Source organism: Pyrgilauda ruficollis, unplaced genomic scaffold (genome assembly GCF_017590135.1).
Source record: "Pyrgilauda ruficollis isolate IOZ18807 unplaced genomic scaffold, ASM1759013v1 scaffold37, whole genome shotgun sequence".
Taxonomy (NCBI): domain Eukaryota; kingdom Metazoa; phylum Chordata; class Aves; order Passeriformes; family Passeridae; genus Pyrgilauda; species Pyrgilauda ruficollis.
Window position 1 is genome coordinate 8851394 of NW_024525156.1, and position 24075 is coordinate 8875468.

A 24075-nucleotide genomic window follows, 5' to 3' on the forward strand; every position below is an offset into this window, starting at 1 on the left:
TTAGAGGTGGTCCCCAGAGACTGTCTCACGCTTCTCCTTGCACAGCTGCTAATTCTGTGATAACTGTGTTTTAGTGGTAGTAAATTACATGTGCAGATACAGTAACACGCCAAAATTGTCAGGGATGAAGCAAGATTAAGTGGGAAAAGACTGGAAGAACAAGGAACATAGGAGTGGGAACTCGGTGTTTTCCTTGTTATGGAAATGCAACAAGTGCCTGGTTCTTGCATCAATCACAGCAAATCCTTGTACCTTTGCTACTGTGCAGATGAGCATTATTAGTCAGGTATGAAAAGACAGATAAGGGAAACCTGAGAGTTTGTTACTGAAATCCTTCTGTTTAAGGGTCATGGGGCTTCCAGACAGAAACAAGTGAAGGGAAGCAGACAAGCTTTTCAAAACTGCCTTTCTTCTGTGATCAGGGACTTTGCTAAACATGCAAGCTCACAAATCCCAGCTACTGGCCTGGGCTCTGTCATCCACATGGGTTCAGCCACCTGGGTGGCTTCACACCTCAGAGCACCTCTCAAACACCTCAAGACACAGAAAGTTGTTTTTATTTTCTTCCAGGCTGCTCCCTCTTGCTAAGGTGCCCAAAATCTGCATGTTATTTGGCACATCACAAATAGCAGAACAGCCAGCAAATGAAAACATGTCAAGTCAAGAATGTACTGTCCAGGTGGCATAAAAACCTACAAAGAAATCCACACATCTGCTTTGTTAGTATCCTGATTACCTAGGCAGCCCAGAAAAATGGAACATGTAAGTATGGATTTATAGTAAAGTCACCAATCTCTGAGTTGCCATGTGAAAACCATAAATCAGATTCACTAGCACTTCTGGCTGTTGTATTTTTGACAAAAGCAGATCATGCCTGAATAACAATCTATTATGCCCAAAACAGATGTGAAAAACCCCAGGATACCAGAACCAGGCTAACAATACTAATTTAAATGACTACTGTACCATTACCACTTCATTTCTAGAGAGCCCTCCAACATATTTAGGCAAATCTTGACACTGCCTTTCATTATCTGTAACTCAAAAGAAAAATTGATATTGTAAGCCTTAGTCTCCAAGCCTATTTTAAAAACAGAAATCTGAAACAGAACAAAACATCCAGCACATACAATTCTAGGTATTTTCGTAAATTGAAAGACCAAGAGTCTGACAACAGAGTCATTCACACCAGTTTTTCTATACACATCTGAATCACTGCCTCTTGTGACCTAAAACAAAACAGACTTTGCAATTTTGATATTTTCTCCCTAACAAGGCTCTCACAGAGTTGTCACACAAAAAGTGCAGCCTTCTACCTTCTGTTTATAACCTTCCTTACAGCCAGTCATTTATCAGAGTTGTGGGCAATGACTATTAAAGAGGTACATAATCCATGTGCAAAAAAAAAAAAAAATTCAAAAGCCCTTCCTAGTGCCTTCCCCTTGAAAGCCTTCCACAAAATCATTGAAGAATGCTACCCTCTGCTTCAAAAAGTGGTAAATAACCAGACAGGCAGCAAAAGATTAGGCCTGAGATGCACAGAAAAGATGGACACCATTTAAAATCTTACCTTCTGCACGTTGGGTTTGATGCACCGAACAAAGAAAGGGTTTGAAGAACTCAGTGTCGCCATTAAAGAATGAAGTGATTCCTGAAACACAGGTAGAGAGAAGATAGTAGCTCACAAGCTGGATTTTTGTACAAGCAACATAAGCCCAGACAAGAGCTCCTGCAGCTCAGCACGCTGCAGACAGCATCTAACTGCAACACCTAGTGGTGCACGCCAGAAGTTACTGCACCCTAGGAGCTCCTGCTTCCAAAGGGATGGGGTCAATACGTGTGTGTTCCCTTCTCCCACTGCCTCTTCTGATCAAAACTGGCATCACCGTTTAACAATGAACAAGATTCACAGATTGATATGAACAAAACTGTTCGTAAGGAAACACCAAATTATTGTTTCGGGGATCTTTCAGATGACTGCTTAAGACTTAGGATCCACATTCCCAAACAGCTAACCTTGAGCAAGTCAAAAGGAAGGATAAGGGGTCTGTGGCAAAATCCACCAACTCACATTCCCTGTTTTCATTTCAACCACCTCAACCCACAGATTTTCCATCTTCCCTGAAGACAAGTTTTTTCCTAGCTTTAGAACTCCGAATGATCCAATGCACATTAGACTATCAGTTGTCTGAACCTCAGCCTGAAGATAAAAATCATAAAATCCCTCAGTCCTTTTATGATTATTACTTTAATTACGCATCCGCCCCTTTCCCATCTGAGCCATCATTCCGTATCTCATTCCAACTTGCCTCATTCTGTATCATTAAGTATGATGAACCTTTCTAAACTGAAGTCTTGCATTTACTTTGCAGAGGTACAAATGATGGTACAGGAGAGGAGCTCAGGCTCTGAAGAACCCACAAAGTCAGCAATGGTAAAGTTACTCCCCTCAAAGGTGGCACTTTGTGCCAGGCAGCAGAGAGAATACAGAGAAGGCTGACAAGGAGACAGCAAGTGCACATTTTAAAGGAGCAACACTGTGTGTCCTGCCATATGTCTTGGAGCAAAACTGTCAGTGTCAGTCTGTTATAACAAATTCTTGGTTTAATCTGCAGACCAAGCACTTACTTGGTGATTGAACATGCAGTGAAAAAGGCAGCAGGCAGAGTTATGGCTGTGCACAGGAGCTGGTGCACGGCAAAGTGAGGAAACAGCGAAATAACTGGGAACATAAATGGTAGTTCTTGGTTTGCTTGCCTTTGCAAAGGACCAGAGAGCTGGGCAGCAAATATTAAACAGAACATACAAATATGAAAATCTTTGTGTAAAGATAAATATTTACAGCTCTGAAAAAGTACAGGTTTCAGTCATATTAAACCCATGTGAACCTTACATCTGTGCACAATTCTCTCATCCCAGGCTCCCACTCACAGATTGGAAAAGTTGGTTAGTCTAAACAAAAATGATTTAAACTATTTTCACTTTCACCTGTGGTACAGCCAGCCAGATTCTGCACAGTGCTGCAAGCCTTTAAGTCTCTGTCAGGTGATGAGCTAATCTGGAGCTTGCGCTGGTAATCAACAGGCTGAAACAGATGGTATCTAAACTCTGCTATTCTGCATGCACCCCCAGGCCTGCATTAGGCAGGTCATCAAATGAAAAGAAGAGTCAACCAATTTATCATGAGAATAAAACTGTGAAGGCAAAGTTCTTATCTTCAGTTGAAATAAGATGGACTAATCCCTGTAAGGCTTTAAAACACGTAAAAAACACCCAACCTAATTCTCTGGGGAAGGCATGATGTGAAAGTCAACATCTTGTAAAGCAGCCCAGCTGGTTAATGGTCACTTACTGCAGCATTAGATAAGAGGCAATAATGTTTTGATTTCATGTTTTATTGCTCTTGTGTTCTCCAGATCCCCTGACAGAGAACAGAAGGACTACTACACTTTGTTCTACCTTGCCAAATGAGTGAAAAAATATGGTCTGTTTTTGTAAGGTTAACATTTTAAAGGTCTATTTTGCATATATAGAATTAACCAAGTGGAAACAGTACCTTCAGCTACCCCAGAAAACCAACAAATAACACCATCTCATGACAAGAAATGGATACTTCTGAGATGAGTTATGGTAGCACAAAGCAAGCTGTCCTGAAAATACATCAGTTTTTTAATAAAAGACATTGTGTGTGCCCCAGCATACACTCCTTGCTGTTCTGTCCAACATTTATAGCAATAGTCTATTAGGATAAAATCTGCCCTTAAGGGGTTTGAGTCTGCTCTTCTTTAAAAAAAGTGAATGAACTCTGCAAATGTATATTAATTCAAACAAAATGAAAGGCAACTAATCCAGACTTGTACTCATGCAATTTAGGAGATGTTTCATGCCAATCTTTCCCTTTTAAATAATTTGCAGATAGACTTTATGCTAGATTTCAATTTGGTGCCATTTTTGATGAGAGGCTATAAAGCCTCATAAAAAGGTGTTTAACAAAAATGCCTTCCAAACTTTAAGTTAAAGCAAGGCAACACCTTAATGAGGTATTTATTCAGCACTTATTTTTCTCAGCATACAGGCACTGCTGTAAGGCTTTGTGGGATTTTGTGGCTGTATTTAGATTATAAAGACAAATCAGGACAAGAGAGACCGACTTCACAGATGAGCTTTAAAATAAGAACAAATAGGCAAGTAGGGAATGCAACAGGAGATTTGTGGGGATGGTGTGATGGAAAGGTTAGTGTCTACTTGAAGCTAGCCGGGACAGTCAATCAATTAATTAGCAAGGGCAGTGTCATAGAAGAGACAGCAATGTTTTCATGCTAGAGTTTTGCTTTTCTTGATCTGCACCTGCTCCTTACTGAGCAGGGTCTGTCTGTCACTGATTAGCTACAGAGCAGAGATGACACATTAACAAACCTTGAACTGCAGACTGACAGTAGGCTTTCGATGCTTGCTTCCACATTTAAGAGTGTCCTGATTGTTGCGACTTGAAACGTGTTCAAACAGATCATAGATGAAATCAAGACTGAAATGGAAAAGAAAGATAGTATTTCTGAAGTGTATCTTAACAGACTATGAGGTTCACCACTGTAGAATGCAAAGAAAGCACTGTCTCTTAGCGAGAAGCTCCACCATCAAAAACATGCTTATTGATTTTTTCCACAATCTTTAATAAACAGTAGATTTTGACTTTGCAAAATTTATCCAGGGGAGAAAAAAACCCCAAAACAACAAAACCAGGAGGTTCTTTCTTCTCAATTCCAAACACATCATTAGGGAAATGAAGTGTGAAGTCCTGGAGGCTTTACTGCATTTCACTCAAACAAAATTGCAGCTGACTGCAACCAGAATTGTACCTGAACAAAGACTGAAAAACAAGACTTCCAGCTTGGTTAGGGACATAACACAAAACAGGCACTCATGCAAGCAAACAACTGTGCATGTTGTTTTCTACACTACTGGTTGGGTACTCTTAGCACTTCTACAGAAACACAGACATTTTAATTCAAGGTCCACACAGATGTTGGTGTAAAAGCAAAATCACGCCCAGCCCAGTTTAACTCATTTAATATTTTTACCTAGACACTTCAGTTGACAGATGTTATATCAGAAATGTCATAAATCCAGAACAAATAACAGAGAGGGAATTGCTTATTAACAGTTTCCCGGGCACAGAAGGGCTTAAAGGATTTACAAACAAGCAACCTGCATAGCAAGGCAGGATGGCTGGATAGGATAGGGGAGGGCAGCAGATGAGACAGCAACGTCCAGGCTCAGCTCCCTCTTCTTCTGCCATTCTTTTGTGTGTCCTGAAATCTCACCCAAACACCTACAAAAAGGGATGTGGTACCACCACAGCTCACAGGGTACCACCATAAGGACCCTAAGACCTTACACAGCAGAATGACAGGAAACGTGCAAGTACCAAAGGCATCCAAGCTCAGACTTTCAGTCAGATAAATCTTAATAGAAGTTCTCCCCTCAAAGCGATTGCTATATGGCATTTTGCACCGTGGTAGTCTCCAACAGCAAGTGTTCAACCAATTAGGGAATGCCAGAAACACAAACATGAAGTAAAAAACCACACATGCACGCTGCCTATGAGGCACTCTGAAACAGTTAAAAACCATGACCACCTTCCAGCATCCTTACCCATTACAGAGCAGCAAGTTAGTTCTCTAGGAAGCTCCTGGACTGAACAGCAACAATAGTACAATGTAGGCAAACCCAGCTTTGTGAGAACCAATTACAGTCAGACCTGCTTACAGGCAACTCATTTCTGTGATATAATATCCTCATCTCTATTTCATTCTGTGCTCCTTTCAGGTCTGTCAATGTCTGCTGCTATGCAATATCTAACACATTCAAACCCCAGCAGAATTAAGTGTTCAATCCTGGCAGAATTAGTTGATACAACACCCCTTAGCATCATGTCCTTAACAAAAATCGCAGAAACTTACCTGCTTTCACGCAACAAGTTCAGGAGATCATCTCTGAAAGTATCTCTGTTCTTCTCCAAGATCCCCCTGACATCATACTGGACCTAGAAGGAAACAGAGCTGGTTCAAACAACAAGCCAAACAGTCAGGCACCTCTCACAAGAGCGGTGCTGTAAAAAAGTGCTGAGGGAACAGAGTGCTTTAGTTAATTTTGAGCAGCCTTGGGGGAAAATTAAGCTAATGAAAGCTCTGCTTGGAATAATTTCAGCAAATAAAGAAATTACCTCCCCAGCGTAGTGCTTCACTCCAAAGTTGTGAACGGCAACTCTTGGTTTTACATAAAAAGGATTGTTCTAATTGGAGGGGGAAAAAAAGAGAAAAATATTTGGAGGAGGTTGTCACATAATCCTCTCAGCCCATACCTAAACAGACCATTGTCTTCCAGTAAACTCTCTGGAAGATTAGTGCTCCAAAAGCAAACAAGCAACTCACGATAATAGGATTGTTAGTCTGGGCGGCTTCAAATGCAGTAATAACAGATTTATAGCACATAAAAAGGCATTATACTAAACCTGAACCCCATCTGGCAGAACCATCTATAAAAGGCACTTTGAAAGAGAAGGCTCTGTCTGAAACTGGCAGTTATGAAGATTGGTGGATATGCCTGCATACCAGAAATCGTGAAAAATAATTCCAGTATCACAAATATAGGTAACACTAATCTGGACAGAGGAAAGAGCAAAATTTCAGTAAATGACATCAAGGTGAATGCTTTATTACATCAAGGGAAATTGAAGATCTATATAATCTGAGCTACTGCAGGCTGACAGAGCTCTCATTAAGAGTAGAATTTGACTTATTCACCACAATAGAACCTTTAAGTGAACAGCAACAAGGATATGTTCTTCCAGCAAACAACTCAGCCTTGTCAGCAAAGTATATGGATTGCCACGGAAGTAGGATCACATCCAAAAAAGCCTCTAGAACTATGCACCCATATGTTTGAACCATGCATTTCTACCAAAGCAAAGAGATCCCATACAATTTGCACAGCAAATATCAGCAAAACATCACATACAGCATGCTGGGCATTCAACTTCTCCAGTAAGGTGGAGTCAGTAGCTTGAGGAAAATGGCTCTCCTCATTGATGAGTGCCAGTAGTCCCAGTTTCTAGAACAGGAAGAAGAAGCAGAAGATGAATTAGTGCATGGAGGGACACAGCTGTTCTCCCCTGTTTGGAAAAATCACCATCCTTGAAATTTCTGTGTGCAGAGAGGCACAAAACCACTCATATACAAATAAAACCCCATTATTGAAGGTAACTGTAATCCTGGTTTTATGGCAATGCTCCTTTTGAAATATAGAGCATATGATCTGCGGGCAAAATAAAGAAAAACAAGCTACTGGAAGAATCCGTTCTCCTGATGCAGGCAGTTTTTAGATGCATACAATGACATTGCCCCAGAATATATCCCCAGCCTCCAAGATCTCCAGTGATCAGAAGTCTGAGGAGTTTGTGTAAAACAGCCTTCCAAAAAATTTGTTCCATATAATTATCCACCCAGTTGTTGAACCAATGCAAACTTTTAGCACCCACAGTGCCCAGGGGCAGAGCAAAAGATACACAGTTTAACTTCACCCTGGGTGAAGCACAACCTCCCTTTGCTTTACATATGCCTCTGTGTGATTTCCTTTGATGTTCCCCACTTCTCATGCTGGAAGAGGTGGTAAACAAAGCAAGCTACCCCACAGTTAATTAATGTGTCCAGCAAGCTCCAGGCTGATAACAGCCTCTCAGGAAAACACAGGTGTCCAGGGGCACATTTTAATAAGCCACTTCCCAAGGGCTCAGAGCAGCTCCTGAAAAGCCACCCTGCCCTGACTGCAGTCACGTCCTGCCGCTGGATCCCCTGCCCGCTGCCGCTCGCTTCCGTGCCCGTCTGAACTCTTGCAGTCACACACCCTGCCATGGAGATAAGCTCACACAGCCTGCCTTGCACTGATGGCAAGAGAGAGCATGGATCAAATGGTTCTTTTTTATCATCTCCAAATACTGCTTTTTTATATAATCACACATGGTGAAAAGTTGCTGCAAGGAAAAGAGCTCACAATATAATCTTTAATATAGCCTTACATGAAAATGATCTGATTAAAAGTTTGCTATTTAAACATGCAATATCCACCATTTTCTTCACTTGTTCTTTGCTACTACATGTTGACAAATGTTTTAAAGACATTACATCAGAACAAAAAACTAAAAATAGGTAAGAGTATCAAACTCTTTCTTACCTTTTCAATAAGATCCAAGCACTCTCCATTGTCTGTCCAGTCAATATCTTCCCAAATTAGTCCTTCCCTAAAGGAAAATAAAGCAGGCCTTTTTATTGAAATTATTTTAGTTGTAGAAATAGGAGAAGCTGGTGTATTTATTTTGAAAATTACAGTAAAATCAGCTTGCTTTTATAAAATACACAGCTCCAGATAGAAACTTTCAAAGGAAGCTAAGGTAGTTGTGAACTAAGACTTCAGGTGAACATGATATTGTCAAAATTCTTTCAGATTTCCACCACCATAATTTAAGACACTCCTGAAATGACAGGAATTAGAGATGAAAACACAATGAGAAATTCTAGATTACTGTTTTGCTGTTCATGAAAAGGCATAAATGTGAAGGAAATTAGTAGTAGAATACATCACAAGTAAATTACAAATATTTATTTTCCTCTTAATGCTACATCAAGTACTTAACCAATCTACTAACATATTTTTCCAGACACAAACATTAATTGACTCTTTGTCCACATGAATGTGTTTCCATTTTCCTTGGGATGTTGAGGATTAACCAATGAAATTTTTATTCCATGCATACTTTAATCTTCAGTTTTGCTATAATGTGGTATATAAAACAGTACATAATGCTACTCTCTCATGCCATACTTAAACAAACATTTTAAATGCCCAGCAGCTCAATCTTTAAAGGTACCAACACATTCTTTCAGATATGTACTTGAAATACTGAAAGCTCTAAAAAAAAGATACTTTCAGTGGAGATCCTGGTTAAGGAATGTTTTTCAGCACATATGTTATATCAGCTTGAGAATATTTCAAAGAAGGAATTAGATTCAAATAGAATTTCATTACTGTTAATGGAATATGTGTCCAACGTCTTCCCAAATTAAGACCCAGCAACCAGCAGCAGACTACTTTGCCTTATCTGTCAAACCCCATCCTCCCAAAGTAACATTTTAATCAACTTTTACAGATGTTAAAAAGCAGGAAAACCCTTTCACTCCTTGTCCTCGCTATGTTCAGATACAATGACAACAAATAAGGCTTTCAGAACCCCAGGAAACATTCAGTTTAGGATGCACAGCCTTCTCACCTGTTTTAAAGGACACTTGTGCCCCTCCAGCAGTGATGAACTCAACATTTCCCAGATGCAAAATGCCAGCCAACAGCCTCAGAACTTCTCGTACTTCCTCCCTGCTGAACTCCATCACTTCCATTGCAGTCTGGAATGACATTTGAGCTTCTTCAATAACATGCACAGAGTCAAAAATGGGAGGCCCTAGGAAAGCAAGTCAGGACTAAAAGAGAGCTGGCTTGAGTCCATTCCTTTGGTTTCATCCCAAACTGAATACACTCCAAGGCATCACCGGGACATCTTGGAACATGTAAGCATCACTCTGCTTTTAAGAAATTTCATTTTGATGCTGTAATGATATTGCAATTTGCTTTCAAATTCACCATTAAAATCATATAAATATTGGAACGACCTGCTGAGTTGTGCATCAGATGCAATTACTATAATTTGAATTATTAATTGATTACCTCCCACATGTTTTTACCAAAATTTGCCTACTGGCCTTGTAGGTAACAAGGCACGGGGGAGAAAACACAGCAGCATGTAAGATTTGATAATTTTTGTGCCCAAACACGCACCTTAACAGTGTGGTCTGACAACTTCCAGTCAAACTGAAGAAGAAAGGTATCTATATAAAAAGTGTTGAATTTATGAATAAACAATATGGCAACAATCAAGGCTCAACTACATAAATGAGGAGAAGAGTAAATAGTAAAATATTAAAAGAAACACTAAAACAGGAGGAACACATGCTTTCCTTTGACACAGAAAAGGTAACTGTAAGCCTCTTGAAATGACCAAACTTTCCAAATTTGGGTGTAATATGAGCCTGAGACCAGATCACTGTTTTGTGCTCTGACAGTCAGACTCATCATGTTATAGTCACTGCAGGTGTTTGACAGATGACACATTTTATCTTTCATAAATCACCCATTTCAAATGGAAAAGCCTCAGACTCATCCCACAATTCAAAGCAGGGCAGACATAATGGCTGAAGGTTTATTTTGTAAAGCAGACCTCTCACAACTAAAGGGAAGCAGCACTACAAGTTCATCTCCCTGCGCACTGTGCTGCTCCTTCCTGTCTCCCACAAAAAAGTGTCCCTTAAGTAACACTTCCAAGACTTACACTGCAATAAAAGCAGGCAAAGGAGATGACTATAACAGGAAAAGGCAGGTGAGGGTGAGCTCTGGGGGTTTCTGCCCACCTCCTGCTCTGGGAATGCAGCCTTGCAGTCTGGCAGCTGGGCTCCCAGCCTGCCCACGCTGCAGGCAGCAGGCAAACATCATGCTGCAGGCAGCAGGCAAACATCACCTAGCCTGGGATGATTATCATAAATTGAATGTCATGATAACCAACTGCAGCATGTGACTACAATATAGCTAAGTTGCCAACATTTCTAACACCTCCTTCTGCCATACAAGATGAGGGATTTTTACACTGAAAAAATCTAGACATTAGTTAATCAGTTTGGCAAAAAGATTAACATAGCTAAGCAAAAACAGTTTGGTGAAGGGCGTAAAACCAAACGTTTTATCTGATTTTTAAAATCTAACACCCATCACCTCAGTGCTACAATACCCAATTAGTGTGGTCAGCATGGACTAATTGCTGTGGAGGTGAGAACACAAAGCCATTCAGAGAGATTCCATCAGGACCCGGGTTTTTAATCTGTGCTTATATTTTCATAACTCTGTTGTGTAAGTTACTCCATACAACTGCATTTTCCAGCTGCAACTTAGAGTCACAGCTCCCTGTGTGCTGTATTGCAAACTCCACCCAGTAGATAGATGCCATATGACATATGAACTGGGCAAAGCTTTCAGATTGAAAAACAGTGATTGATATATATATATGTATGTGTGTATGTATGTATGTATGTATATGTGCATGTGTATATATATACGTGTATATGTATATGCATACATATCAGTAATATAAAACAATGCAGGGAAAGGCAAAAGCATGTAAACATGCTTTCCCCAACAGACATTCTTTTCATTTCAAGATGTAAGCATTTTGCTTCTGGAGGATAGATAAAGGCATGCTGAAGCATTCTGAGAAAGTATAAGTCCCTGTAAGATTAATGCCCCAATGAATGGAGGAAAGATAAAGGCATGCTCAAAATGAAAGTGAAGCATTCTGAGAAAGTATAAGTCCCTGTAAGATTAATGCCCCAATGAGAGAGCTGCACATGGAGGAAAGCACAGGAAGGCTTTGTACCCTGCTTTGCCAATGGGTTCCACACACCTGAACTTCCAGCACTTTTAAAGCAAAAGATCTAAGGAAGCAACTCACAATGACTTCCTGGAAAGAATCCTTGTCACTGATTGTCTTATCCGCTATACATCCAGACTGGTTCAGGTAGTGGTAGTTCTCAGGTACAGATAAGTAAAAAGCATCTAATGAGAGAAAACAGGGTGAGTGAATAGGAATACCAAAACAGAAGTACTCCACAAGTGACTATGTCAGACTTCAACAGTTCACAATTCATCTGCTCAGAAATTATGACAATGCACAAGACAAGGTTTTACATTCAAATCAGATGGGGAGTTATTTTGCTGGGTTTTGTTTTATTTAGCTGCATAATAGAGTTAACTCTACTTTTTAGCATGCAAAGACAGCAGGCCCACAGGGAGATGCTGAAACAGCTTTAGGCAATTTTGCACGTATACAAATGGCATTTCTTTTGTTCAGTGGATTTATTCTTTATGAGAAAGGATTAGAGCAACCAGAATTATTTATCTTTGTTGCTGTGGAGTTATTTAGTACCAGCAAAAATATTCAGTTTGAACACAATGAGGCAAGTTTGTCCCCAAGCAATTTTCCCAAGGCCACAGCAGAAGCTGGGAGGAAAACTACCGTCAGCTCAGTGACATTCTTCAGCTAAGTGGGTTTCTTTATCAAGTTGAGCTCAAATTCACACTCAGCTGAATAAATAACCTATTTCTCAGCTTGGGTTAGTGGGTTTCTGCAGTTAAATTCTCCACTGCTGTCACCACTGCTGACTGCTAGCAGAAAACCAAACAGCTGTGTGACTTGTGCTTTGCCACTCACCTTTCTCTCTCTCTTCTATCCCTGCCAGCAGAGCATAGAATATATGATAATTTCTTTCCCCGGGGTTTTGTCTTACTACACGATTCTGTCAAAGCAAAAAATAGTTTCCACTTAAGTGATCACTTTTGAAGACAAATTTTTTTATCCACAGTTTCAGACAAAAATTTAATAAAAAACAATTAACTAAGCAAAAGCAAACATCAACTTACTTTTTCCAATAAATCTGGAGCCAGCAAGAAAAGCTTCAGTCAAGGAATAAAGTAAAAATCAATTCATGCAGAAGCTTTTTATAATCTTCCTTCTTTTGTTTGAGACAATAGGAAGACTATCATGGTCTTTTTTTAAAACATGCTAAACCTGTTTCATACAATACACCTACAAGAAGATAAATACAGTAGCAACAATGATAATATTGTAGCAGTTCTAATATCTGTGTAGCAACACCTTCCCTTCCATCCCACCAAAACTGCACTTGGCAGATTCTGCATTTTAAATTACATCTGTTTTCCTTTGCTTTCTTTTTCTTCCCTTAAAACTAGGAAACAACCTCAAGAATTAAATTTTTCCCACTGAAAAAGCAGCTTATGTTTAAAACAGCAGGTAGGATCTCCTTGGAATATTCCTCATCCTCACAACTCTGCCGCTCTGGTGGAGCTGGCTCATAGTCTGATTTTGCCAAATGCAGGACAAATCTGAGGATTTAACCCACCCAGACTCACACTGCAGAAATTGAACAGCTCTGCTCTTTCACATACTTTTCCAGAGAAGTAAGCAGCTTATCTTTGGATACAGTAATGAGAGAAATGGCTGACAAGTTACTCCCGAGGACCCAGGCTGTTTTAGCTCATTACATGGGAAATACACACAAGCCATGTCATGCTAGTGGCAGCAATCCGAAGTGCTGCTCCTCCAAGAGTACTTACATCCCACCCACTACAAAAGCATGTGTGCACGTGTGAATTTGGTGTTGCTGCTTCCCCTTCCCAGCTACACCAGCTCAGTTTAACTGTGTATATTTCAGGATGGGGTGAAAGAACAGACAAATGCAGGCCAGTTCTCCCTCAGTCTTCCATCAAGGAGGTACATGGGCACTTCCCACAAACAGGGGTCAAATCACCAAACAAGGATACAATCCATAATTCTTCCTCCCTGAATGTTCCCTTTCTGACAGATGTTCAGCTGAATAAACTTCCCAAAGCGGCTTGAGTTGTTGTTGTAAACAGTCTTTGCATTGCCAAAAGCTTCCATAATTGGACTGTGAAGACAGAGAACGACAGGAGTGTTAACATGTGACCAGCATGCCAACAACTTCACATGGGGCTGGTGAAAGGAGCAGCACTCTGACAAGCTCCCCCTCTGACACTCTAATCAGCAGCAGCCTACACCCCAGCATTACCCTCCCTTTAGCAATGGGCATCTCAGTTTTCTAGCAGAAGATGCAAGTATTCATGCAACAGGAAGAAATATCACACTGAACTACTCTGTAGCTTCAGAGTTGTAACTGCTGCTTCCCACTTCTTTTGTAATTGCTCAAAAGAATTCTCACTGCAGTACTCAAATGATAGAAATAAGAAATCTCAGCACATGCAAATTGCTAGATAGATGCAAGGAGTCCTTGTCCTAGGGAAATTAAAAAAAATAACTACATCAAGATACAGCATGTACAGCAGAGATGAAGCAAGATAAACAGAAGTAATAGCATCTCAAATTGCCTTTGTTTTTAAATAGTTTAGAACCATGTAATTTCACGTCAACACCAAGATTTCTTTTTTGCTTGCATAGATTGTGTCCAATTTATCTGATACATTTTCTCATCTGTCTTATCAGCTCTCCTTATCCTCCCTTTCCTCAGCATGCTTTTACCACTTGAGCACTTTATCCTCACCATGCTGTATCTTGTTCTACCACATCCTCAGGCTACACAAACTGAACCAAAGGTTTCCCCCTCCCATCACCCATTTCCCTTACTCTGATTATCTGAATTCAGCCCCAAACAAAAATGAAAGCCACCATTAAAGCTTCATGCAATTCAAAACTCTGCGTATTTTTGCTTCACTAAGAGATACCACCATGCTCACAATTCTCTAGAGCAGCCAGGTAATTTTGTTTAATGGAGTACTTCCCTTTCTCCAGTACACACTTTACTTTTACTTTTTTTTTCAGTAAACACACACAAACATATTTGATTACATTGCAAGATCTTATTTCAATGTCAAGGTTTATGTCTTCTGAAAAAAATACCCATGTATTGAAAGATCCTATACCTGCTCTCAAGAATAGCTTGCTCCACACAAGAGGTCTTCTCTCTGGAGGACAGCTCCAGTGAATGCTGGCTCATTGCAGACAAGAACTTGAGAATCAGCTTAGTGCTCTCCGTCTTCCCAGCACCACTTTCGCCACTGAAAGAAGATGAGGAAATGGTTTGCACAGTCCCAGTGTCCAGTGAAGAAGCCCTCAGGCTAGGCACCCAAACTCTACATTACTGGAGGTCAGGAAGACTGGGGAGATTAGAAGTGATGGTCAAATGAAGCCAGAAAACCTCATTAAACTTCCTGAATATGACATCCAAGAAAAAACTGTCCCTAAGCTTTATAACTTTCCCTAAGCTTTATAACTGCCCAGACAGCATTTCAAGGTGCTGACTGCATATGTACACACACCTAGGAGGCAACAAAGAGCTCTCTGAATGTAAACAATTATCCAGCACTTCCCACCATCATGTTAAAACAAACTTACAACAAAGACATGGCAAAGGGATAAAAACCAAACGAAGAATTATATGGGAGAGTTTGGTAAACACTGCAGCAGTCTAGCTAATGAAGGAGCCCTGCTGGGAGGAGGAGGAAGTTAGAGACACCAATGCACATTCTCACACATAAAGGCCACTTGTACAATTAATACTGAAATTCTTAGCGAGCTACATACTCTTTAAACAAACTTTTTATGTACCTGTTTAAACAAACCAGATCCATGTGAGTTCAAAATATCCAATTTCCACCTCTCATTACCATCAGAGATATAAAACCTTTCATCACCACCCAAAGGAGAACAAAGCTATTTGATAATGCTAAATTGACATTTTAAAAGCAAATTATTAATAAGCAACCCTGCTGATACAAACAGAAGGCAATATACTCAGTTTCTCTTCAAAACCAACACTTTAAAAAGGGAAAGTTTAGATTTGGCTCATTTCCCCAATGCCCTTTCCCTTCAATTATGTAGTCTAAACAGACACTGTAAGCCATTAAGAAAAATAACTTGTAGGGAAAGTTTGTCTAATTTGCTCAGTCTTAATCTACAGTAATAGCATTGTATCCTAAACTGTGGCTTTGCTCCTCATTAAGCTGTACCTAATTCCCGTATATTCCCAAAGAAAGAGGGTACATTTTGGTCTTACTTCATCTTTTCCATTGTAGCAAGTGGGAATTTTGACTTTGATGGAGCACAACTGGGCATGTGGAGCAAGCCTAGATAATTTACAGTCTTTTGTTGTGCCATTGCTGTGTAATGACCCCAGTGATTTTAGGTTAAAACAAAGTGTAATGATGCTTTCTAGTAAAATGCATGGAAGAAAGGCATTGCCCATAAATACAGCATGACATTTTCCTGCAAATGAATGTCAATAATAAAATTAGGGAAGAGACATTCAGGAAACATAGTGAGACATCTTCATAACTGCCAGTATGTTCCAGCAAGTGTGATTCATCCATTACATTTATACCACATCAAACAAATTCTGTAGTGTTTTTTATGTAATTTTACCCTTGACGTCTGGCCTTTTCAGTATTCCTTCCCCTTCTCTTTGCAGGCCCTCACTCACTCATCTCTTCTGCCCAAGAAGAAATACTTAATATTCCTGCATTCAATACTCACCATAAAAAACAGATTTTTACTAGTAGCTCTGAGAGAGCTTCACAAACCCTTGCATTATTCTTGTTTAGTGCAATAAATCATCAAGTAACACACACCTCTTCCTGCTCAATTCTCTCCCTCTGAGCCATGCATATAGCTCAACAGCAGGCACAAGGTGACATTGAGGACATCACGTCTTTCATTGATACCATCCTTCCTCTGCCCCACTGTCCCTCGGTCTGCAGAATCTGTAGTTCTGTGGAAGCTGAAAGTTACCCCACTGTAGCCGAGAGCCATTCTACAAGTGCCATTCATTCAAAGCTGATGGAAAAATATCTCCTGCACCTCTCTCTGGTACAGCTGGCATTATGAACAATTACACGCTCTTGTTTTTTTCTCAGAACAGGGAGACTCAGAACTGGTTCAATTCTGGACCTGCCCAGTGTTCTATTTTGACAGTTGCCAATTGGAGATGCCCATGAAAGACATAGATTATTTCCCTTCTGTGTTCTTCCAGCTTCCAACTCTTTGCTGTTCAGAGGCTTCCTGATCTAAATCTGGTTTTTACATGTCTTGTAACCCTCCATATATTTATTTTCTATGAGTTTCTAGCCATACTACCTTGAAAAGCAAATGATCTTGTTTTTTTCAGATCCACTTTCTATTAGCTTCATTTGATACCTCTCAGTTCTCATGGTGGAAGGAGAAGCCAACAATTCATCCTGGAGCTCTTTCTGCTGTGCATGGCTTGATGGTTAGTGCCCCAAATTCCTGGGTTAGTGCCTGTTTCCATTAGCCATTTCCCATGTTATATTTTTATTACTTTTTTAACGCTCTTTCTGCTGTGCGTGGCTTGATGGTTAGTGCCCCAAATTCAAGGTGCCTGTTTCCATTAGCCATTTCCCATGTTATATTTTTATTACTTTTTTAAAATTTTTCTCTGAACCACCTTCAGTTCCACAAAGTCCAAAGGATGGATTTACACAATGTTCTCTACTCATTTAGTAGTAACCACTCCATTCTATACACTTTTACAGTTACATGGGATCAACCTTTCAGAGTGCTTAGAAAGCTTTCACCTACAAGGTCAGTAAAAGGGTGAATTTTTTAGTGCAACCTTTCCAGCAACCTTTCCAGCCATGAGTTTAAGTGTGCAGCTTGTTCCACATCACTACGTTCAGGACTGTGAACATATTAAGTCTGACATCAGGCCAGAAGGCCCCCACTTAGAAGATCTTTAGACTTTCTCCGTGATTTGTTCTATGCAGGGCTAAGGGCACAGCAGCCTGCACTCATGACTGCCACAGCATAAAAAGGGGTCACTAAGAGAGACTCCTCATGCTGAAGGACATAACACTAAATCATTTCCCTATTCTGTCTGGGTAAGAGTCAGAAGAACAGTCTGCAGTGGCTGCTAATCGCTGACACACCAAAGGCACTGCTCCATGACACCTCTGGAACCCCCAACCCATCTCCTGAGGGCCAAATGACCAGAAGCCCCACAGAAGGGCCCAGGAAGGCCAAAGGATACTTGAACTGAGACAGGAGGTCTACACATCTTGACCCTACCTCCTCTTGGAATTTCTACCAGCTGAACACCTCTGGAACCAGGAGTGGTAGCTATACTTATTTGTTTCTGTATCTTTTCTGCCTTTCTCACTTTCTCCCTCTAACTCCCTCTTCTCAGAGTTTAGTGTAACTTAAAATTGGATGAGCTTAGAGTTTGCAAAGTTAAAGTGCTAAGTTAATGCTTCGAGAAGAGTTTTATGTTGATGGAATGCTGCTCTAAGCCTTTGCAAAAGTTCTCTGACTTTCTAAAGTTGCCAGCTTTTTTTTTTTTTTTTTTGTTTTGACCCCTTGAGAATATCTTCTCAGTACTTCTCCTGTGCATCTGAGTACATGAACAACCATAAATCCTTTCAAGAGTCTCATCAAGTGAGGTTTTTGGGGCCTTACAGTCTGCTGCCTTTAAAACCCCAAGGCAGATTCACACAGACAAAACAGGCCCCTTCAGCAAATACACTTCATCAAATGCACATCTGAACTTTGGTGCATCAGTCTCACAAGGACACTACACCCATCACAGATCTGCGTCCCATACAAAAGATTTGTTTCATATTGAATTTCAAGCTGAAAAACAATAACAAAAAGTTTCAGGCCGTGAGATAATAATAAGAGAGCAAACAAATTGGTATCAGACAGTGATTTCCCACTCATGGCACTGACTTGAATGTCATACAGAGCAACGGTTGTGGCTCCTCTTACACTTCTTTGGGAGTGCTCTGACGTGGATCAATTACAATTTTATCTGAGAGAAAAGCATGTTTTTGCTTCTGCACAGACTAGACCACCTTAAACAGAGCAGCAAAAAAACCCCAACCAAACCAAACCTGAAGATATTTTCCTATTCTTGCAAAAAAGGCATGGAGGTTTGAACTTGGTCTCAACTTGTAAACTTCAGCTAATCATGGGGCAGCTCAGCCTCTTTCCTCCACCAGGACAAGCTACTTGGCTATTGCTCAAATTAGATGGACGTTCTTCATGTTCCTGAGGCACCCAGCTGAAAAATCAGAAGATGTTTTTAACATGGTGGGGTTTTCCCCCCCGTTTTAAATGAAACTGGACCCTGCAGTAATGGTTCAGACCAACATGAAACTGAGAAGTCATTGATGCAGATCTTTTTGTCTACAGAAAAAAACTCCAGTTTTTTAGCCTGGGAGAGTTAAAACACCATTTCACAACTATGTACATATTCTAATACACCAGTTGTGTACAGCTTCTTCAGTGTGCCGTTTTGTTGACATCTTAGACTGATAAGTCCTTTTTATGCAGCATTATCATGAATTAATGCCTGTTACACACACCAATAAATAAGCATCTCTAGGTGTTTCAATTTATCATCTCTTCTGTATTTCCTTCCTTTTCACCTCTGACCTGGATGGTTATACAGGAAAAATGGTCTCACATTTAAATGATATTCTGAGTTTTTCTAATTCATGTTCTGCAATTCTCCCTCTCACCCCACCCCAGCCAGAAAAATATCCAAATATTAATATTTCAAAACACTAGAAGCTTTTTCACAGGTTTTGAACCGAAAGCATGAAGAAAGCAACTCCAAACCAAAGCTGAGCTAATTCCGAGGGCCAGCAGGGGGCACTTCAAGTCCAGAGGAACATCAGAAAGCAACCCAAGCGCCTGCCTTTGTGAGGCTGTTACAATTTACTACCTAATGCTGAGATCCCAAGGTCAGGAGCAGCTCAAACTGCCTATCAGAATGTGAATAATTCCCTCATTTTAACCACCGTGTTTTCGAGGTGCAACAGAATTTTCCTCTTCATCATCTCTATATTTATCTGAGTTAAAACAGTAAAGAGCTCCACTTGGCTATGTTCTTTTTCAAATGCCGGTAGTAACCAAGAAAGTTACAGTGACAGTACAGTGACTTGTTACAATGCCTAATTCTAAGCCAGTAAAAGATGCAGGAATGATCAGGATGCTGAATTTGCCAAGTACACTGTTATACGTCCCACTTCCTATGCCCTAAACTAGGCATGTGACAACAGGGACTTTCCTAAGCTGTAGGAAGGCCATGGAAACTTTCAATAATCTTAAAAAATCCTATTCTGAGTCCCTCACAGATAGAGCAGATAATGCTCTTTTAGGAAAGCAGATTTGGCATTCAATTTTTTAAAATCTGAATTGCATGTTTCCTCAATTTCTGCAGTAACAGGACACCCTTATATGGTTGTATTGTGCCACTTATCTGAAACACAGAACTTACACAAATCACTGTTTCAATCCATATCCACAGTAAACAATTTTAAAAGGGATTCCTAATAAAAAATCCTCCATATTATGGCTTATCTGTACCAAAGTACATGGTTTACAGAGCAGAAAATGCTGAACACTCCCCTGGAACATCACAGACTTCTGCTTATGTCCATTTTAGGACATAACCTCCTTTCCTCCTGGCAGCTTGTAAGGAACTGGAATGAAAGGTAAAATACTGAGACTAGTACAGAAGGGCAAAAATACCAATGGCCACCAGAAATTGTTTTAGTCCCTAAATTTGTGTACACAGGCTGTTCACAAGTAACAGCCTAGCAATAAAAAACAAAATCATGACTCCAGGCTAGCTATTGTCACATAACAAAAATCTCTGTGAATTTTGTTTTTGTTTCGACTCTTACCTGAGCTCATCTTTATATGTACAGAACTATGTATTAAATAATAGGAAGGAGAAAAACAGTTAAAGAAAGCTGGAAAAAACACACTCTTCAGCTTTGTGTCACTGCAAAGCAGAACCTGCCTAGAGGCCAGGGCAGGTGGGCACTGTGACCTGAGAGCCTGCACAAAGTTGCAAGGCAGGCCTGGCTGTGTTGCAGCTAATCCACATTTCTAACAACAGCTTGGGTGCTGAACTACATGCACCCAATCCCCCTCTCATCCATGAAGCCTTGCAACCTGGCCCACAATCTGAAATGTCAGTAGAAACTGCCTATTGCCAAAGGTGCTGCTCTCACTCTGCCTCATCCCCTCTCTGTCCCACCATCTGCCCCATGCTGCAGCCAGTCCTACAGCCACCACAAGAACTCCTGGGGAGGTCTGGAGACAGCCAAAATTATGGCAACTCATGCCTCAAGAGCTCTACACACGTAACTTTGGGGTGCAGGAAGGTGACAGCAAGTAGGCCTAATCACAAAAATGTTGTGAAGGCAAGAGAGGAGAGGCAGGGGAAACACAAGGTCTCCTACCCCTCTGAGCATCACCCCCTGTCCGGAGCCCAGTGGTCGGGGCCATGCTGCAGTGACCTGCTCCTCCCTATCTGGTGGGCCAGACTTTGGTCTCCCTGCCTGTGTATGCGCCAACACAGCTGAGCTGGCAGGCTAGGGAATGGGAAAAGAGCTGGCTGCGTTTCCAGCTCTTCTGGAGCCAGAAGGAAGGAGGAGCTGAAAGCAGTGAAAAGCTATTGAAATGCCAACTGCTCCCTAACGCACACTCGGCCACAGCCAGATCCTGAATACCAGCGGCACAGTGGTTCAAACGGGAAGCTATTAAATCACCATTAAATTAAAGCACAACAAGATTAAGCAAGGAAGATTAATCAGGCAGAATTAAGTGGCTGAAATGTGGAGGGGTTTCTCTCTTGCTATTCTTATTTACTGCATATCTCAAGAACTCGTAGGGTAATTTTTTTCTTTTCCTCCCCATACAGGAATCAAGGTCCAGTGGCGACAAACTACTGAGCTGCACAGAGATGTTTAAACTGGTGGGAAAACACTAAGGTAACATTTGATGTGTGAAGACCAAAAAATGCCCAAAAATTCAACAGAGTTTTTTCACTAAATATAATTGTAAGATGCATAAAAAAAAAACCAATACGTTTTGTTAGAGGCGCACAGAATGACACAAAACAAGTTCAGAACTCTCTTGAAACGGTGCTGTTTAAAAAGCCTGCTTTCTTTTGGAGCTCTCCCCACATGGCCCACAGCCATGCTCCCAAACCACCTTGAAGAGCTCACCATCAGGGACACCCAGAGGGGCAGCAGCAGCCCCCACTCACCTGATGAGGATGCACTGGTTGTCGTGGCGCTTCCAGAGGCAGCGGTAGCACTCGTTGGCCACGGCGAAGATGTGAGGCGCGATCTCTCCCATGTGGTGCTTGCTGTACCGCTCCACGGCGGCACGGTCGTACAGCCCCGGGATGCTCTTGTAGGGGTTCACAGATGCAACTATCGAACCAATGTAGGTCTGCAACACACAGCACCCCCCCAGAGCTGTTAGCACACGTGTGCTGGAACAGATTAACACTCTTCTCTAATGACAGATAAGAAATACAGATTTGCAAAACCATAACAATCCTTTGGATAAAGGTGGCCAGCAATTTTCCCCAATTTCTTCCTCTCAAGAAAAGCAACCAAAGGGTGAAAGTTGTTGCCACCTCTGTCACGTTCTCAGGCTTACCCCACCTATAACACTGAGCTTATTGACTGTATAAATCCCTGCCTTAATGCTGCTTACAGCTGCATGGTAATGCCTATCAGCGCTGGCCTACAGCTGCTTCTCATGTGTCCTTAGGGACTTGCTGAACTTACTAAAAACCTGACTGAGCCCAAAGTAATGATGGAAAGGTCTGCATTTCCATGTAGAGTATCCAAGTTCTTCTCTGCTACTCACTTGTAAAACAGAAACATCAGGCATTATGGTAGACACTAGGACCATTATATTTAGAATAGCAGTCTCTAAGAAAAGCGTGTGAAGTGGCAGATGCTGCAAAAACACTGGGTTTCTGCAACATTTTTTGTATTAGATGCAGGACAGCAGCTGGCAAGTCATTAATTTCTATCCCACTGCAATTAGAGAGCACATCAGTCAAAACCACCCAGGTAGCAGCTTATGCCCATTCCCATTGCCTTAACTCATTAGGCTGCGGTAACCTGATCATTTTCAACAGTCTGTTCACAATGCTGTTCAATTTCTCCCTCACCCTCTATCCACTTCAATATAATTTTCTAATAAAATCCCATTAAGTGAGGTAGGAGATAACATTAAGCATGCTATCTCCAGAGTTTCTGGGGCATGTGAAATTAATTGATATACTGTACAGCATGTGCAGCGTTACTTCTGCGGTACCAATTCCATTTAGTTAAACACTCTTTCTCTGGTTACAGGCAGGAAGCTGACACCTGGCTTCAACAGCCCTGCTCTGGACCGGTGAAGAGCCAGGCTGGGCAGCCTCCAGCCCTGTAACACAGCCCCCATGTACAGACAGATGCCTCACCAGCAGTCAACCCTCTCGTCACTGACAGGAACCAGCTGTGAAGCTGACAGCAGGACTGAGGGTCTCTTCATCTCCACAGCACCCTAACCAGAGACGGATGGGTAAGGGGAGCAGCATCTTGCAAACCCCCGAAAGGCAGCCCCATGTGCTCTTCCTGCAGCCTCCATCTCTAAGCCACCAAAGGGACCATCAGTCATACTTTTCTTTTCCCCTCTATCAGTCTCTTTTGCAGCATTTACAGCCCACATCTACCTGCCTCCCTCTTTCTCTCCTTAATTAACATGCAATTATCGCTGTGTATCAGCTCTCCTTTCTCACTGTTACCCTGCTGTTACAGTCCCATTATCCACCTGTTCACCCTCCATCAGGCCCGACACAAATTGCAGCTTTGAGCTTCTGCTAAGGGCACTGCAGCGGTGTCCTTGAAATCATGACAATTTTATTAGCAGTAAGGGGAATATCCCTCCTCACTGTAACTTTAGCACCTTTTACCGAGTGGCGAATTTTCAATCTGTGTGTTTTATAACACAACCCCCACCCTCCCATGCCGTGCAACAGCTCAGAAGATTTCATCTAGAAGAGAGATACCATTTCAACATGAGATCGTATCGCAGCACAATTACAGCACTGAGACAACAGCTTAATTTCCTGGGATCATCCCCTCTTGGACTCTTAAATAAGTAATAAGTAACAAGGAAGGCTCTGAAAACAAACTTCCTCTGTTTGATACATATTTCAGCACAGATTGCACAGGGAAACATTTTAAGACGCTTCTTTTTTAATTACATGACTGCAGTGCAAGTATGACCAATAAAAGAGACTGCTACAGATCTTCCTCTTTCCCCTATTAAAGTCTGGCTGAAGTCTTTGGAAAAGAGTAACTTGAGGCACATCATCACAACAGATGCCACGGCAAAGATGTAAATACAAAAATCCCCATGAAACATAATACCATCTAGCTTCATAAGTAAATAATCACTCTGTAGCTTCTGCAAGAGTAAGTACCTGACAGAACAATACCTCCACGATAAAGCACTGGCAAAACTGCATCACTACGGGCTACCAATTATGATTTTTCTTT

The 24075-nt window shown here is 41.2% G+C and overlaps 1 protein-coding gene across 1 annotated transcript in view; it reads right to left on the minus strand.

The window, feature by feature from the left end:
- The window catches only part of MYO10 (myosin X), a 72148-nt gene extending 49734 nt beyond the window's left edge, over positions 1–22414 (minus strand). The window contains exons 1-14 of the mRNA XM_041475881.1: positions 22391–22414; positions 21777–21964; positions 14626–14760; positions 13492–13616; positions 12571–12584; positions 12362–12446; positions 11603–11706; positions 9323–9452; positions 8230–8357; positions 7018–7110; positions 6224–6292; positions 5961–6043; positions 4417–4525; positions 1571–1651 (exon numbers count right to left, since the gene is read on the minus strand). Of these exons, the coding sequence (XP_041331815.1) occupies positions 1571–1651; positions 4417–4525; positions 5961–6043; positions 6224–6292; positions 7018–7110; positions 8230–8357; positions 9323–9452; positions 11603–11706; positions 12362–12446; positions 12571–12584; positions 13492–13616; positions 14626–14760; positions 21777–21964; positions 22391–22414 (1368 nt within the window). The remainder of the gene's footprint in view (positions 1–1570; positions 1652–4416; positions 4526–5960; positions 6044–6223; positions 6293–7017; positions 7111–8229; positions 8358–9322; positions 9453–11602; positions 11707–12361; positions 12447–12570; positions 12585–13491; positions 13617–14625; positions 14761–21776; positions 21965–22390) is intronic.
- Between the last annotated feature and the right edge of the window lie 1661 nt (positions 22415–24075).